The sequence below is a fragment of the Melampsora larici-populina genome (assembly GCF_000204055.1).
Source record: "Melampsora larici-populina 98AG31 unplaced genomic scaffold MELLAscaffold_35, whole genome shotgun sequence".
NCBI lineage: Eukaryota > Fungi > Basidiomycota > Pucciniomycetes > Pucciniales > Melampsoraceae > Melampsora > Melampsora laricis-populina.
Genome location: NW_006768799.1, coordinates 406,516 through 424,137, shown reverse-complemented (window position 1 = coordinate 424,137; position 17,622 = coordinate 406,516). Strand labels below are relative to the sequence as shown.

At 42.0% G+C, this 17,622-nt stretch overlaps 4 protein-coding genes across 4 annotated transcripts; 2 read left to right on the top strand and 2 right to left on the bottom strand.

Annotated features, from left to right (window-relative positions):
- Positions 1-135: 135 nt before the first annotated feature.
- On the bottom strand, positions 136-1,852 carry MELLADRAFT_90132 (uncharacterized protein; the record flags this gene model as incomplete). Its single annotated transcript, XM_007413145.1, has 6 exons — positions 136-1,003; positions 1,109-1,225; positions 1,288-1,358; positions 1,442-1,571; positions 1,676-1,754; positions 1,837-1,852. 6 exons carry the CDS (start codon positions 1,850-1,852, stop codon positions 136-138), a joined length of 1,281 nt encoding a protein of 426 aa, XP_007413207.1.
- Positions 1,853-5,596: 3,744 nt separating this feature from the next.
- Positions 5,597-6,537, top strand: MELLADRAFT_65539 (uncharacterized protein; the record flags this gene model as incomplete). The annotated part of the gene is made up of 4 exons (XM_007413262.1): positions 5,597-5,729; positions 5,811-5,972; positions 6,104-6,160; positions 6,284-6,537. 4 exons carry the CDS (start codon positions 5,597-5,599, stop codon positions 6,535-6,537), a joined length of 606 nt encoding a protein of 201 aa, XP_007413324.1.
- Positions 6,538-6,667: 130 nt separating this feature from the next.
- MELLADRAFT_117308 (uncharacterized protein) lies at positions 6,668-9,423 on the bottom strand (the record flags this gene model as incomplete). Its single annotated transcript, XM_007413144.1, has 10 exons — positions 6,668-7,255; positions 7,345-7,422; positions 7,493-7,675; positions 7,737-8,387; positions 8,469-8,515; positions 8,596-8,727; positions 8,807-8,886; positions 8,974-9,077; positions 9,145-9,269; positions 9,349-9,423. The coding sequence occupies 10 exons, from the start codon at positions 9,421-9,423 to the stop codon at positions 6,928-6,930; spliced, it is 1,803 nt and encodes a 600-aa protein (XP_007413206.1).
- Positions 9,424-12,346: 2,923 nt separating this feature from the next.
- On the top strand, positions 12,347-13,487 carry MELLADRAFT_109226 (uncharacterized protein; the record flags this gene model as incomplete). The annotated part of the gene is made up of 2 exons (XM_007413263.1): positions 12,347-12,497; positions 13,000-13,487. 2 exons carry the CDS (start codon positions 12,347-12,349, stop codon positions 13,485-13,487), a joined length of 639 nt encoding a protein of 212 aa, XP_007413325.1.
- Positions 13,488-17,622: the final 4,135 nt, after the last annotated feature.

The window sequence follows — 17,622 nt, the reverse complement described above, 5'->3', positions numbered from 1 at the left end:
GAAATACAGAGAGAGGAACGTATAAGAGCTATTCACTTTGCCAATGTAGATGCAACAAGATGAAGGCTAAAAAGACAGATTCGAGATGGAAGAGAAAGGTAGGTGATGTTCATCCTAAAAATCAGAAAGCATATCTCAGATTGGGTAGCTTAAGGATTTCTTGGCGCCAGGATAGAGAGCTTGAAAACGACGCGGGATGATGATTTTACCTGTCTTTGGATCTATCGCTGGACCTCCAACATGACCATATACACAAAAGTTGAGCTTAGATTGGTTTGGTGGGTCGTGATCGGAGTTAGTTGGGCTGTGTTCGAGTGCAAATGGGCTGGGAGGTGAACCTGTGAAGTATCGACTCGGTGGGCTACTAAATGGATCAAACTTTCTGAACTGGGCTCCAAGTAGATTGGAAGGCAAACTTGCGGGCTGTTTGATAGGTGGACTGTGAATCTCGTGTGATGTGACATCGGTTCGAAATGGGTCAAAGAGGTTATAAGGAGGCAGACCGCTGAGGTTCAGGGCGGGAAACATGCTTTCAAACTCGTTTGCTGGATTGAACTGCTGCTTTTGCTCCATGGAAGATGAAGTATCTAAGCTCTCAGAGTCCGTAGAATGCGTCTTGGCCGAGGTGATAAAATCATTTGCGGTATCGAGCACTGATGGCGATATCGAAAAGGACGTGTTCACGTTGTGTTCCGTTTGAAACGTAGAAGGTATGGGATGATGCTTGATAGAGGGTACTTCGTTCAGTTGATAAACCGGCCATGTCCACGCTTTGGGGTTCTGGAAAGGAAGAGGTATATTGACCGGACCGTATGGATGAGCGGGAGGGTGAGGTAAAGGTCGTGGCATCATAAAAGTAGGTGAAGTCTTGATGGGGACCTCGACGGCTGCGGCTGCCAGGGTAAGTTCTTTGAGCAAATTTATGGATGGGTATTGACTTCCATGTCCACGGTTCTCAGTCATTGGTTTCAAAGGTGCCGATTCCAAGTCAAGCCTTTTCTTCCTTCATCGATTGAACCCGCAGACATTCAAAGGCAAAAAGACGAACGTCAAATCGAATCTCGAGGGAAGCGATTACTTGCACATCTATCTCATAAGATATACTGACGACGATTGTGGCGCGGTGGCTTTGGCAAGTCGTATCTTCAACGGTGCATCCCCATCCAGCCAAATTTTCCGGTCAAGGTAACGAACAAGGGTCACTGCATGATGGTTGTGAAGAACACTGGTGCAAAGATGTTATTAAAGATTCACGTCGGTGCGGGATCCAGCTCAGAACATCCTCACTTGACGAATCCAACTCCACGGCTCACCCCCGGACCGGGGCATGGCCCAAGTTTATCCCGGATGACATGAACCTAGATGTAAGACGCAACAAAGAGATCAACCGTCAACTTATCATTACTGGTTGAGAATCCAATCATCAAACATGTCAACCTACGGTCAAAATCGGGATTCCGATGAAAAGCTGGGCTAGATCAAATTCATTCCAAGACTTTGGGAAGTTGGCCAAAAACACATTGGTTGGTGATGGTGGGGTTTCATTTAATGACGCGATGGCCGAAGACGAACTCTTTGAAGTCAAGAGCAGTCATTTATGATATTAGAAAGCCCCAATGCAGGGTAAAATAGAATGATTGTCAGCTGTGTCATTAACAAGAAGAAGAAGCCACACAGAAATGCAAGAGTGATATAATGTTTATGAGGAATATAGGAGGTGAAGAAGCAGGTGAAACATTTAAGAACCGAATTGGCTTGTGAAATTTTCAGAACATATACATTGAAGCTTGAAGCATGCGCAATTGAAGATGCTACTCATCAGTTCTGCTGACTCACTCAAAGTGAGTGTCATATAGTGGAGGAATAAAGGAAGGTCCACCACCACAAGCTGCATATCTTACGCATAGTTAGATAGCGCTCTTGTTCAAAAAAGTAAGGATTTACGGAAGCGCAAGTCTGCCAATATAAAATATGATTGGAGTATATCTTGCTTCTAGGGCCTTCTGCAGCTCCTGGCTCGGCCGAGGAGTATGAAATAGGATACACAATTTCTTGAGACGATACAATCACCTACATGCTCATTCGTGTTCAGCCCTTCGGAATCAGGCAAGTCGCCGAGATGAAACTCGAACTTGTTGGAGTCAATCGGGCTGGCGAGCGGGAAGATGAGTGAGAGAATTTGTTGCATCATACTTCAAAATGAACCAAGACGTTGAATTGAGGACGTAAGATCACTATTGATGGAAGGAGACCGGATCTCTGAAGCCGGACCACTACAATGAAATGTTTCAATAAGCCTGTCACTTTGTATGGGTGGTGAACGTCCGTGGCGTGAAGTCAAATGCCGAAGATACTAAGGCGGAGGAGGTTATGAGGTCGATTAACGGCGATTATACAAAGCCCCGGCAGCGCTCACAAAGAGACAAAACAATGATCACGAGTAATGCGATCGAGACATCGAATAGCACAATGGTGGTCACGATTTGAGTCTAAAAGATTGGACCTATGGCAATCAACTCACGAACCATGCGTTATCACCCCCTAAGCTCTGGTCACAGGTATGTAAACCACGAGTGAAATCAAGTTTTTGGTGATGGCTAGTTAGCGACTCGCCGCGGCGAGTGATGCTAGGGAGACGTAGGATCTGACGATCATGAGGAATTAGAAGATGAAACCAAAGGAATTTCAAGTCAACAAGCGCTTTTCTTCGTTGGTTGGCTTAAAGATCCCATAGAAGATTCACGTCCGCACTGGTTCCCTTATTTACAATTTTTCTCTAAACTCAAACCATCAAATTTGTCGTTCTTGAAGATTGTTTTTGAAGTATTTTGAGCTTGGTAAAAGTACGTCAAGATTCTTCTTGCTGGGTGAGCGAAAGGGTCTACAAGCCTTTGCTCTCTGAGGTTACGTCACATGATATTCCCGGTATCGGTAGCTCGCGTTGATAGATGATGAAGGGTAGGGTCAAAGACTTGGCTGGTTCTGTAGTCGTATCGTAATCGTACTCCGCTAATCTTCATGATATGGAAAGGTATCAAGAAACTGAGAATGAAAGGGAAGTATTTTACAGCTACTGCATCTGTAGGTCACTGTGTTGTGCGACGGCCACCGACGTTCCTTCTTCAGCCTGATCCCACGATAAAGCAGTCACGGGAGACAATCACCTGCGAAGCAGAACGTCATAGCATAGGTCAAGCTTGCAATTGATATCCTTTTAGGCTAACTGTGTGTGACGTGTGCCTTACCATCTAGAACCTCAGAAGAGTGATCGGAACGGAAACTACAAGCCCGGCTTCTCATGGGTAAGCATTCGCTAGCTAGGGCAAACTGAACAAGAAATACTCCGAATCAAGTATTCCGAGAAGTAGTAATTAATGGGCGTCGCCAAGTATTCCAGAGGTAGCTTAGCTTATCCGATGTGATCAAAGAAAATGACTTCGGACGTTCGTCACCCGACAAGAGGTTATCTTTAAAATCTGCAAGCCCTTTACAAAGTCGTGGTTGGAGATGATCTCGGACTGGTCTTTGCCCGACGAGCCACATTATAGGCTTAGCTCATGAGTAGTCTCCCCTACATGCAACGTGTGTCATACCGTGTCGAGGTCACCGTCACATTGGGAAAGTTCTTCAGCATGGAATACATTCATGGCGTACGTAGTCAGCTGAGTTATTCACAATGCACTTGAGTTGATGAACTCATCCAAAACCCTTGCGCGGTAAGCTGCACCTCAGCTCAGATATGATGATATATCGAAATGCCTTCCGCCCAAAAGTTGACTGCTGTTGACTGACACACATTTAAATTGCGTAGCCCCTGAAAGAGAAGCACCTTTGGATGGGAATAGGATTAACGACTGGCCCGTGCGTGACATCTGTCCTACATGGGTCAGCAATAGTTTGGAAGCCTGTGCTAATCTCTGTAGTAAACCGCAGGCGCTCTTTTAATAAGCGCAGCTTGGCATTGTGAAAGTTGGTGCTGAGCCCACAATATATAGATGGTTGATGCTGAAGTGGTTTGAATCGTAACCCCAAGATGACTCAGGATGAGTCTTGAAAGGATGAGTGAATACTAGTAGTCACCAATAGCTCGCCTTCATGATTGATTGTGATCCGTCATCAAGAATACCTCTTCGTACGAAAGGACGAAAACAATTATTTGTAGCTTTTCACATCCCGTTGGACTTGGAGGGACAAGCCCAAGCGCCTGCTTCATATTAGCTCGTCTGGAATTTAGCCATGCTTTGACTGGAAACGGTCTAGATCAAAGGCGAAAAAACAACTTCAACAACTAGGCCCTGGCACTTGATAGATGCATTTGAGTAATCAGCTCTTTCAAACCATATACTCATCTCAAATTCCTTGATAATTCAATTTGAAAGTGCAACCAAATCAACAACAAAAAGAGGGGGAGATTACTAGGTCATCCGGTCCTAAGTCTCATGAGCCAAGATTCAAGAAGAAAAGTAATGCGGATTGGTTGAAAGGGTATTTCAAATAGAACGGGGCCTTACATAGAGCCCTTGGGGTAAGCGAGGCGGGACAGTCTTCTATGAAAATCTTTTTGGTGGCTACTGGATGGCATCCAAATGGCAAATCTCTGCACTGCACGATGACTTGCGATTTGCAATTTGAGTGTCCTACAGATAGAAACGAGACTGAAAACACGTTGCTTTGTTGGCAGACTCATGGCCATGGTGGATCAGCCACAGCTTGAATTCTGAATGTCCTCTGATCCAGTATAGGTTTGGCCTGACTTGACACAAGTCCAAAAACTTACGCAGGGCGCTTTTGACCTCGCAAGCTCGGTAGTTAGCTTGAAGCTCCGTGCCCTACACAAGCTTGCAAGGCAGAAGTGTACTGTTGCTTCTTCAGCCAAAATTTGGGTATCTTCAGCGGAGGTTCCAATCAATCTCTTGGCCGCTGTGGCAATTATGCAGATAATGAGGTCTTTCAACATCACAGACAAATCTTCATGGACTATTTTGATACACCAGCATCAAAAAGTAAGAATGAAAGTCGAATGTAACCACAAGGTTTTCAGGTTTTGATTAAGTAGAGGGAACCATGTCAAACAGTTGATGCTTCCTCTGAAACTCCCTACTTTTTTTGTTATGTAAATGCAAGTCATTATAAAAAGCCACTTTCCAACAGATCCTTTATTTGCCAAACAAGTATCATTTAACTATTTTATTAGACCTGTAAAGTGGGGAGCATTGAAACATAAAAAATCATCCCAGCTTAACAAAAAAAGATCTCAAGTTTCAATCCGAGAGGGAATTAAGATTCAAGTCAAACAGTTGATCTTGTGAATTTTAAGTCAGAGGTATAATCCGGTATAATGGAATACCCTACAAAAAAGTCTTTACATGTCAGATGAAGTTTGACTATTTTGATAGACCAAAACAGAGCACAGAAGTGGTGTCAGTGAAGAAGCACCTCACTGCTCAGCGTCTAGTATTTCAAGAAATGTTACGATAGATCCACCCAAGCATCTCTTTTGTCTGGTCCATTTTCTACCCATAAAACACCTAAATGTTTAATCCTTCCAACTGGTCAATTCTTTCGCACATTTCATCATCAATATCGATCACCCGTCATGATGATGCATAAGTTGAAGAACATCATTTCCCTCACAATAAGTTCTCTTGTTCTATTAGCATCAACTTCACTTGCAACATTTTATTTTCCTTCTGGATCCACAATAGACTGTTTAAGAACATACCAACCTAGTAAGTCTTGATACAAAAAAAGATCTATTAAAAAAATCATAAATCGAAGACTAATTAACCTAGTCCTGCTTTTCTTTCCAGCAAATCAAGAAGGTCATGCTTGGAATTTTGCTCTAGGTTTTTATAGATCATTAGGAGATTATGAGATCACTTCTCGTTCTAATCCATTTAGACCATTGAAAAGGAAATTTCAAGTCTTTCAAATTATCGTAGGAGAAAGACCAAAAAGATTATCACAATATGGTAAGGCGAAGCGTAAACCTTTATTCACTTTAACAAACCAATGAACTCCAATCACTTGATTTTGGTGGCTTTAAATTGGTTCGCTCATTGTTGTATTTCATGTATTTGGTGTCAATTTGATATATCTTTAGATGCTCTTATACGTTTCCGAGATGAAATGGAAGGGTTAGATGAAAAGCTTTTAAATGGTAAGTAACAATAGTGACTGAAAATTGAAATCATCTTTTCTGGGAAACTTTTCAAACAAACCATTCCCAGCCATAACCTGCGTGCAAAAAACCTGATACTCTGTTTTAAATCACAACTTTTAGCTCGATTTTTTCAATCTTCACCAGATGGATTCCTTGAATTAAAGATAAAAGGTGAAGCAACAAATGAACATTTGCAAGGTCAACCAAAGATGCGTTATGTAAATCATGAGGCACATTTCAAATTCAGTCTGGATCCGAGCAATGGGTTTGTAAAGCTTGACGAAGTCACAATGGTTCTTGGAGTAGAACGTCAATCCCGTGTGACAGAGGATTTGTTTCAGATGCTTGAACAGGGAATCATATTCACTGGTTGATTTAAGCAAGTACATTGAAGGCATAAGCTTCCGCTTAGGCTTCTGATTGAGAAAATGAAACTCGTAGAATATCAGAGCAATGAACAACCTTCCACTGTGTATCATCAAGCAAGCCTTCCTCAAGGACACAAAGAACTAACAAAATGGATTATCCACAATAGAACACAAAAGGAAAACGATTTACCTATACACAACACATACACACACAAATAAAGGATACTATTGGTTGAATAGGCTTCAAAGGAATACACGATCTTTTTACAAACATACACACACACAAAAAGGAAGTATAGAGTTTTTTGAATACTGATACAAAAACAAGTTCAACAAGAAGATTCACAAGTCCGGAGAAAGAAAATGAAAGAAAGAAACAATTTTATCTCAACTCTTTTAAGCAGCATCAATTGATCTATTTCCACCACTCCCACTACCTTCAACATCAGCCACAGCAATTCCACAACCTTCATTACTACCACCAATTCCACCATTCCCATTCCCAAACCCATTATTTTTATCATTTAAAGATTTTTTGTTATTGAATTCTAAATGACATAATAAATTTGACCAAATCTCACTATAAGATGGCATTAATTTTAAAACTTTCTTTAATGAATCTGAATCTCTTAATTCATTCCAATGTGATAGCATATAATCTACTTCCACTTTTTTGATTTCTTCATAAGCTGTTGTAAAAGCTGAAAACACTTCCATTGGGATACTGTATGAGATATCAAAACAAGTTAGTTTGATTGATATTTTGATATTTTGATTCTTTGAGTGAGAGAGAGAGAGTAAAAAATTACTAACTTTTGGACTGTTAGTGATCTTGTGATATGTTCATACGCTCTACTTTTTAAATCTACTAAATTCAATTTGTCTGCCAACCTACAATATTCATGAAACAACATACAACATTAGCAAGCAGTTCCAAGAGGAATCAAGCAGTTACACATACCGATAGATGGCTTTAGCACTACAGATCACTTCGCGTTGTCCGATGAGTCCATTGATATTACTAGAGACAACCGAGGCTTTAACAAATTCCTTACGAGAAGGATATTCAAAGACTTGTCCATTGGCTTCCGCTGCGTCTCTCAAACTGTGATATGTGGATGTCAAAGGAGCAAAAGTGATCGAGCTGGAGGGACGAAGAGGAATCAGTAAGAGGTAGGCAAAAAGGAAGAAAGGATGATACTAACTCGGTGTAGAGAAAGAATAGGAGAGCTTTGAAGGTTGTAAAAGCTGCATCTGTGACTTCTATCACTGTACGTGGAGGATGTCGGTTTTCAACAGCCTTTTTGACCTTTGTCAAAGATGAAGACGTAAGAGCGCTTTTGGTCGCGCCAGCTTCATCTGCGGGTGGGTCTACAGGTGGAACTACCACAGACTGGGTGTCGTTCGAATCGAGGGTGACAGAGGATGGATCGTCTTCTTCAACATCATCTTCATCAAACGCCACGGATGAAGTGTTGATATCCTCATCTTCCTCTATATCTTCATCCGAACCAGATGTTTCATCATCCGAATCTTCTTCCATTAATTCATCTTGCTCTGTTTCTCGGTCCTTTTCATCTATAGATCTTTCAAGATCATTAGATAATTTATTAGAAGATTCGGCGAAGCCTGATTCGAACATAGTAGAAAAGTATTCAGATCTTCTTATTAATATCTTTTTGGCTGCATAAAGTTTTCGGACTGATTGTTCTTTTGGTTTTGAAGGTCGAATGATATGAAAGCAAACATCAGAATAAATTGGATCATTGAAAAGTGATGAATAGGCTAGGTGTAAGTCTACTGGGATCGATCGTTTTTGCGCCTGCGCTGTCGGAACTTGGGCCGGTGGACTCGGACTGGATGAGAAGAGAGAGAGTGAGAGAGGTACTGTAAGCTTTGCGAAATTGACAAGAAAAGAGTTCAGAGAAGAGACTGACGAGTAAACGATGGTGCAACAGACCAAGAAAGCATCGTTATATTTAGCCTGTGTAGTGAGGGATGGTCAGTTCGCGGGTCCATTACGAGATCATCAAATAGACGGTAAAGAAAAGAAACAGAACCTACCGAAGGATTAGAGTAATAAGCATCATTTCTTCTCCAGTACTGAGCCCATCCCCAGTTTCTTGCCTCGTGACTGAAGGCATGATCATTGGCTTCCATGGTCTTGTAAGTCGTGCGTCGGTCTAAGCTTTTGATCTGAATCCCACAAATGAACATCAATTTAAGGATAGGCAAAGAGGAAAGAAGAAAAGAGGAAGAAAAACCGAAACTCAACTTCGAAGGTGAATTTGAATAAACCTTCACGATGCCATGGTACCTGTGCAGGATCAAGAACTTTTTGCTGTACATGATTGACTGTAGTTTGAAAAGAGTATATAGATACAATCAGCTTCTAGACGATGAGTTGTATACAAAAGTGATCAAGTAATAAAAGAAACTGACTAGAGGTAATGGGTGAAGGATTTTGAGTAGTACCTTTTTCGATTTCTTCATGAGTAGGTTGACAAGATAAATAAAGCGAACAATACTGATCATGTCCAGAATTTCTGCGTGATTTGAAACGAGAGTTTTCAATGAGATTGTTTTTTAAGATGATGATGAAAGTTTACTAACGGGTAAAAGAACACCTGCCATTTCCCATCACCAAAGAAAACGGATTTGACACATTTTGATTTCGTTTCACCTTTCGAGGTATCGAAGATGTGTTTTAAATTTGAAAGCTTCCATTCCAATGAGACCTGTCCAAACGAAAAAAGTGTGATTACCATTAGTCAAACTTATAAAGAGAGAAAGAGAGAGCGATTGAGGAGAACTTACACTTTTGACTTCTAAGAACTCTTGGTTTTCTGCAATCGGTGCTTTGATAGCAGTTGAAGATGATGATGATGACATGGTGAGCACTTGGCTGAGTATGTGATGTTGATGAATCGATGATGTTTCGTTATTTGTTGATGATGGTTCTGGATGGGCTTGAGAAGTTGATTGGTGATTGGTTTGTGGAATGGTAAACAGGGGAGGTTGAATCAAGGAACTACATTAAAGTGCTGTGACTAAGTCCAAAACTGTAGAACCACTCGGGTCCCATTCAATCGAAAGACCCTTAATTTATGTAAATTCTGTAGCACCTCTTCAGATCACTTCTTTCATTTGTATTGTTTCTTGGAGGCACTTGTCAACTTCTTTCTTGGTTTCAGAGGTGGCATCAGGTTTCTCAAACTTTGATGAATGACGATGCAGGCATCATACAAAAGGTATGTATACAAATATATGATAATTATTTGGTCTGGTCTTGAACTTTGAATCTGAGAATGTGCCTTGCATGAAGGGTTAGTCATGACTCCAAGTCTTGCTCATGAGCCATGAGCACAAAGGGAAGGATTGAATGAAAAGCACAAGCAAAGGTAGTCTACAAAAACATTGCCAACATGATTATCAGGTATGGCAATAGAGTGGAGTTAGTTTTCCTTTGTGCTGGATTTGGATTTTTTTGTTTGCTGTGATCAATTTGCCCATATTTCTCAAGGTTATCTTTCAAAGTATTCACAATTGTGTTCAAAATGTGTTTATGGAAACTCATCAAGGAGAGCAATTTGCATTGTAGTTACATATTCCAGTCCCTTGGGACTACAGCTACAAGCCTTCTCAGAAGCTTGTCCAACCAATGTGTGTTTACGCTTTGCTCACAAAATTAATTGTTGTGTGACTCTTTGCAAGGCATTGAATACCATTATGTCAGCTGAACCCATATATGTACTCACCTCAGAGACATAGTCACCAGAATGCAAAGAGTAGTGGGCCTAGTATGTAGGTATCTGACTGGTTCTTTGGATCTAATCAAAGAGTTGGCATCTGTTGGCATGTAAATCCGTATGATTTTAGGCTGGCAAGCTGCATGGAATCATTGAACTATTTTATACTTCCAAAAGACCTTTACCTTCAGCTAAGCTTGATTCCAATGAATTTACAGCCTTTCAAGAATGGGCTTAATGACTTATAGATATTGGTATAAAATAGTGCATCTTGGAGGAGATTGGATCTTCTTGCACAATGTAAAAATATCATTCCAATCTCAAGAGTGGCATTGTATGAATTGACTTTTAAAAAATTTGGGCAGGTACTAGACAGAATGAAATGCTTTTGATTTGAGAGATACAGTTTGTTTTTTGTTTGAATCAAAATGTTTGGAAGATTTTTTAATTTCTCCAAAAACCGCGCAGGGCCTAATTTGTCCATTTTAACATTAACTTGATCTCTATGGACTTGATTTATCCTTGTATGTCTTGATTTAAAGAAGAATTTTTGAAACTTGTGACTCTTGATGTGCATTTTGTGAGCGAGCAAACATCTCAGATGTATTGTAGGAGCCCATTGCATGGAAAGACAATTTTGAGAGAATAAACAATTCTTCAAATACTGAGGCTGTATTATGGAGGTTTTGGGGATCTTACACTGAAAGTTAAACAGTCATTTCTAGATCATATGTTTCTTCCTTGACACGGTGAATAGTAAAAGTATGACTAGGTGGAACTTCCATATCGCGGCTTATAATCCAATTTACTATACAGCTGTTGTTGCTCACCTTGTTCCTCGGTGCGGAGGCAAATTACTCAGGCAGGTAGGATAGCATTGCTATCATTGTAATTTGTGAGCATAAAAACGCAGAGCCTTTGCTGAAAAAATCTCAACAATTACAGTCACTTGCCAGATCATTACCGAGGTTGGCTGTGATTATGACACAAACAAGCAACAGAAGTCCGCATTACACATTCATTAGCATGCCCTTTAGAGCGGTAGGAATAAACATCAAGCATTCCACAATTCTTTCCTGCTTGATTGCAGTCTCACTAATTTCATGAGCCTACTTACTAGCTGGCAGTATGCATGAATGCCGTCACCAGATGGTAGCAAATCTCCAGACGACGCGTTTTTTCAAGTGCCCATGACAATGGATGATTTGCTTGGCCGAACTCCATCTCAATGGTCCTGATGTCGCGCTTTGGCCGAAAATTAGGACCGCTGAACCTGTTGGGGTACGCAGATTGCCCTGAAAATTTGAATGTCTTGTTTGGCGATCGTAGGTAAATCATTTCAAAAATGAAGAGTGAAGAGGTCACGAAGAATTGTTCAGGGAGTGGGTGAACAATCTCAGTGAACCTGACATTATGAAGGTCGCATGCAACACAACCAAGCGTAAATATGTGGACCTGCTTTCCTCAAAAGAATCAGAGTTTGATGGGAAGCGGTTGTGATGAAGATCCGTTGTGGAGAGTACAGTTTGAAGGATGACTGAGCCCTTGAGTTACTATGATTCTTTGCACAGAAAACAAACCGAGGTACCAAAAATTCAGGCCCACATATGACCAGGTTCAGCATTGATCTTTGTCAGAACGTGATTTTTGGGGGCCTGCAAATTGCCTTGGTGAGGTACACTGCTTCAACTTCAAGGTCGAGGAATGGGCTCACATATGTGGCAAGGAACAACAGCTGAGCAGAGGGCGTGATGCAAATCAAGACTCAGTTGTTCCGAATCCCACTGGAAATCCTATAAAAAGTCCTCCGCTTCTGAGCTGTTCCTCCTTCTTTCCTCCTTCAACCATCACTATCCATCTACAAACCCTCATTATCAAAACTTAGCAATACCATTATAACTTTTTTTGATAAACAATTAACATTTATTAACATTTATATCTCGCTCTTCATCCTTCACTTCCTCAGCCTATTCTCCTCTTTACATTCTTCTCCATCTTCCTTGTACGATCATCATAGATCATTCTCCCATCACCTTTAAACTCTCTTCATCCCTCGCAAAATCGACATGGCCCCTCCATCTATCACTGCTTTCCTCAAGAACCTTCCTCCAGTTGAAGATGTAGCGGATCTCAGCGATTCCGAAGAGCTCCCACCTGTGTGTCCAAGTCGTAAAACCTTTACGATTGCACCAATGAGGAACCATCCCATCCTCAAACGTGAGTAACTTTCTTCGAAGCTGTTGACTACTTTGTTGCATATACTAACTTCATCTTTACTGTCTCTTTCTGTTGTCTCTGGTAGAATATCTACATTCACCATCCGCAAACGCCGCACCCGATGTTGCTCGTCCATTACCAACATGTTGCACGGAGTGGTACATATGGTCTGGTGATGAAGTAATTGAGGATCCTTACTGGCATCTCCCCCGAAGATCTTCAACCTGGAACATTAGAGACGACCGGACTGGTGTTCCCGAAAACCTTGATTGGGCTTTTGGAATCCCGAATCCTTGTAATCGGTTTTACGAAGGCGTCTACGGTGGTCAGAAGCAGATCAAGGATGCGCCTCATGATCTTGCTCGCGTCAATGGCAGTTTGGTGAATGGTGAACCTCGAGGACTCCTTCCAAGTGGATTCCGAACACCAAACCGACGCCGGTCATTATCGCCCCCTCAAACTAGGGCCGGTTCTCCTTGTCTTTCGGGACACGACAATCCAGACTTGTTTGAAGAATCGGATAGACTGGAGGACTCTCGAGATTCTCAGCTGGAAGACGCTCATGTTGAAAATTCATCTCAACATTCATTACCTTCCGACTATGAATTTCGAGACTTTCATCACCCGGATGAGAACCTCAGCGAACATGAGGATGGTGCAGGCGCTGAGACTGGGGATGGGAAAGCGGATGCCGGATATTCGTCTTGGGATGAAACACCGGACAACAATCAGGAGGAGCTAACCGAGGGCATAAGTCGGCCAAAACCTACTTCTCAATCGCCGGCCATAGCTGGACCCTCGGTTGAAAGACCCACACCACCTGTTGATGCGAGCCTACTCAAGAAGATCTTGTCACCTCGTCCGACTGAATCCCTTCGTTATGGTCAACCTTTCAACTCTCAAGTCTCACGGAGAGCGAAACGACCACTAACGGAGGTGTCTGGTCAGAATACCAAGAGGGCGAAGACAAAATTGACTCGTGAGGATTAGGGATGAGGTGGAAGGAGGTTTGGGGGTGTTGATTACTTGTTTTTCTAGCATTATTTTCATTTTTAGTTTCATCTTGTTAGCGTCTCATTCTACCTTTCTTGTATTCCGAGTACCTTGCATACGTCTTTTTCTTCAATATGTTATCAGTAATCTCTTTTTTTGAGTTCCCTTTTTGTGCGCTTCTCGTTTTATCTTTTGCATTTCACGCGCAATGTTTCTCTCATTGCGCCACTGTGGTCTTGTCGTAATCAATTTTTCAGCAACTGCGCGATATCAATGACAGATGTCATGCTTGCAGTGTATACATACCCAGAGTCTCCGCGTACCTTGAAAAGAATTGTTAAGCTATTGCATCGCAAAGTTTTTTCTTCGGCCTTGTAGCTGCCGATGCTCGACTTACTGGCCATGATGGGAATAGGTTTGGTCTTGTGAGAAGATCGGAGCGTGAGGCTAGGGTGGTTTGTTAAATAAGCTAAAACGCAAGACGGCCCCGGAGGGTCAGACTCGTGAATTGCAGCATATGAAAAACCTGGAGACCCGATGGGGCGGCACGCTACAAAACACAACTAACTTGTACATAAAAGAATATAAAGGGTGGGTGAGGTGGGTGACAAAAAAGCGCTTATAAAAAATAAGAGAAAGATTGAATAAGAGCTAAGGCCCCGTTTGGGAGCGGTTATTTTACCACGGTATTTGCGTAATCGCATCAATACCACAGTGGTACAGTTGTACTATGTTTGGTACCTTAATTTGCCACGGTAATGTACCACAGGATTTGGACAATAATCTCACCATACTGTGGTAATCCAGTAATCGACAAAAAGCTCTTTATGAAAAATAAATCCGCACGGTGAAAGGGGACTTAGCCAAATTTGCTTTTACCCCTCACATCCCTCCTTCCTAGGACTTCCTCTGATTGCCCTAGCTTGCCCTCTCTTACCGGCTCTTCCACCCCCCATCTTGTCTGTTGGAGTCACCACACTGTGTGCTTCTCAACTAATGTTGATGATAAGATCCTGCTAGATAAACAACGGATCATAAGATCCTATTAGATAAACAATGGAGCGTAAGATCCCATCAGATCAACACCCCATTATAAGATCATAAGATCCGTATTTGGATGTGTTTGTTGTTGCCCTACCGTTTGTTATTATCTTTTGTATATAAGCAGAGCTACACTGGGGAAGGGTTTGTTTCCCTCATCCTGTCCATTTCATCTTGTCTACGCTCTAGGTAAGCTTTCCACATGATTCATGACTATTCCTCTATGGAATACAATCCTTGTTTCCTTTTCATCTTGTGTACACTCTTGTTGATCACACCATTGTCCTCATCCGAATCATCACTTCTGTTGACTCAATTACCTATCCGATCAATCTCAGTCAAACAAATCCATCAAGATGCCGAGGGTCTCCAGTACTGAGCAAGGGAAGACACCTCCTAACTTCACGCATGCCAAATCTCGAACCATCATCAATGGCTTGATCCTCCAAAAGCTTGCGGGCAAAAAGTCGGACTCGGGCTTCAAGCCTGAGGCATGGACTGCAGTAACAGATCAGTACAACGAGACCTACAAGACTGAACTGACAAAGGAACAGCTCAAGAATCACTTTCAAGCAGTCAGTCCATTCATCTATATCAATCTTCCTTTTCCTGGCACTCATTACAATTCATGTCTGAGCTTACAGGTGAAGAAGCAGTATGGCATTGTTCATCAATTGAGGGGTACATCCGGTGTTGGCTGGGATGAAGCTACAGGAATGCTTATCGCTGATCCAGATTTCTGGGCAAACTACTCAAAGGTACGTCTTGAATAAGATGAAAGGGATTCTTATGACCACTAAAATCAATTTCTCAGTCCCACAAAGGGGCGGCAGTTTATGAGAAGAAGCCGTTCCCCCTTTACTCTTTGATGAACAAGCTCTGTGGAGACACAAATGCTGCAGCTGAAGGTATTCGAGGCACTCAGACAAGCACTCGAGCTCGTGGTGAGGCCTCGTTGACAGCCGAAGAGCTCGCATTGGACGACGATCCTGAGGCTGATCCTGACCAAGACCTACCCTCTGTGGAAGAGCTTACTCAAAGTGCGTATACAATCCTGTTTCTTTGGGTGAGCTTACTGGAACTGACTTGTTCACCGGATGAAATGAAATTCAGCTCACGTCGACATGAGTGTTGACACACCTTCTGAGACCGAGATTACTCAAAACGACCCTTCTGTTACAACCACGTCTTCAACATCTGCCAGCTCCAAGCCTGTGTCTTCCAGAATCGGCGTTCAAACTCGTGTAAGGCCAAACAGCAAAGCAAAACTTGCCTCATCTTTGAATGAAGCTGTGGCTCATCAGAAAATGAGTGCGGCCCAATCAATCACCCGCGAGACTTTGCGTGCAAAAACTCTCGAGGAACACGATGCTCGCAAGCTAGCTCTGATTCAAGATCAGGCCCGTTTAGAACAACAATCAATCTCTCTCAAGAACACCAAGCTTCCTTCGCAACGCGAGGCATTGAAGATATTTGCTGAGGATGCTGAAGTGTATTTTAAAGACTTGTCTGCTCGTCTCAAAGCCTCAAAAGTATTTCGAAACAAGGAGAACTGCTCCTTCTTCATTGAATTACCCGATGAGTTGAAATGGGCTTGGCTTTCTGATGAGGTTGCAAATGGACAAGCTTGAACCGTTTTCAGTCATTTGTGAACAGCCTTTGTATCCTTTATTTGTTTCAAACTATTTCATCTTCATTTCTCTTAAATATTCATGTCGATCTGATTATGAGTCATGTCTTGAAGTGTGAAATACATACAAAGCAATTAGGAATGTGATAAAACTCAAAAATGATTGATTGGATAGAACTCAAAGATGATCGATCGGATAGAACTCACAAATGATCGATCGATCACATCTTGAATTGAGAAGTGTCAAAAGAGAGTACAAATCAGAAACAACATGGCTGGAATCGATAATTACTTGTCATGGTCAAAATGAAAGAAGATTTTGAATGAGAGCGATTACTTAACCTGTTTCCTTGTCTCAGTTTTATTGGTTTGTTTGAAACTATTGATCTTTTTTGTGTAAGGCATAATATATATCATTTTGATTTTGTCTGATATTTCACCATGAAAGATTTTAATACGTGTGATCGATCAATCGAGATACAAACTGAGATTGATTGATTCTATGTTGGAATAGCATCGATTGATGGGTTGCATCTTGATTTCAAATCAACAAAAGAATTACAATTCCGAATGAAAGTATCAAATGTGATTCTTGATCAAGAGAGCTGAGATGCGTTATCAATCCATATCCTCAAATTATGCAAAGACAATGATTCTATGCATTACACTACCAATCTTCACCCTTGATAATGAGGGTGCTTAATGTATGCTTCCCACATTTCCATGGCCATCCAATCTCTATCATCCATAGCTTGAGCTCGAAGGCGTGCAGAGGCAACCTCATAAGCATGTGCCCGTTGGTTTGGCCATCTTTGTGCTAATCTAACTTGCTCGGCATCATATTCATCACAGTACAAGTCGTCCCCCCCTTTCTTCACTATCAAGTTGTGCAGCGTACAGAGGGCAATGACCAAGGAAGCCTGTCGATCAATCGGAAAAGAGTGCATAGATGTTAAAATCTCAAATCGTTTCTTGAGGACGCCAAAGATTTGCTCGATGACATTTCGTAAGCTGGCATGCCGCAAATTGAACAATTCCTTGTAATCTCGTGGGCCTTCATTACCCCGAGCCCATTCCTTCAGATGATACCTAACCCCGCAATAGGGAGCCAGAAATCCTGGCTCATTAGCGTAACCCGCATCTACAAGGTAGTAACGGCCTGCCATGACCGTTGAGATTAGAATTAAAACAAAGTATGCAAAGAAGTGTATCTCTTACCTGGAGGTACTAGAAATCTCCCTTGTTGTCTGGCCACTTCCAACACCCGTCCGTCTGCTGCCGAACCTTTGAAACCGGCAAGAACAAAATTGAAGATCATGTTGAAGGAGCATCCAGTGAGGACGTTCTGACTGAGAGTCCCTTTCCGGTTGCGGTAGAGGTCGTGATCTTTCAATGGTACCACAGCAGGGATGTGTGTTCCATCAATCGCTCCAAGACAGTCCTTGAACCATGGGAACCTCT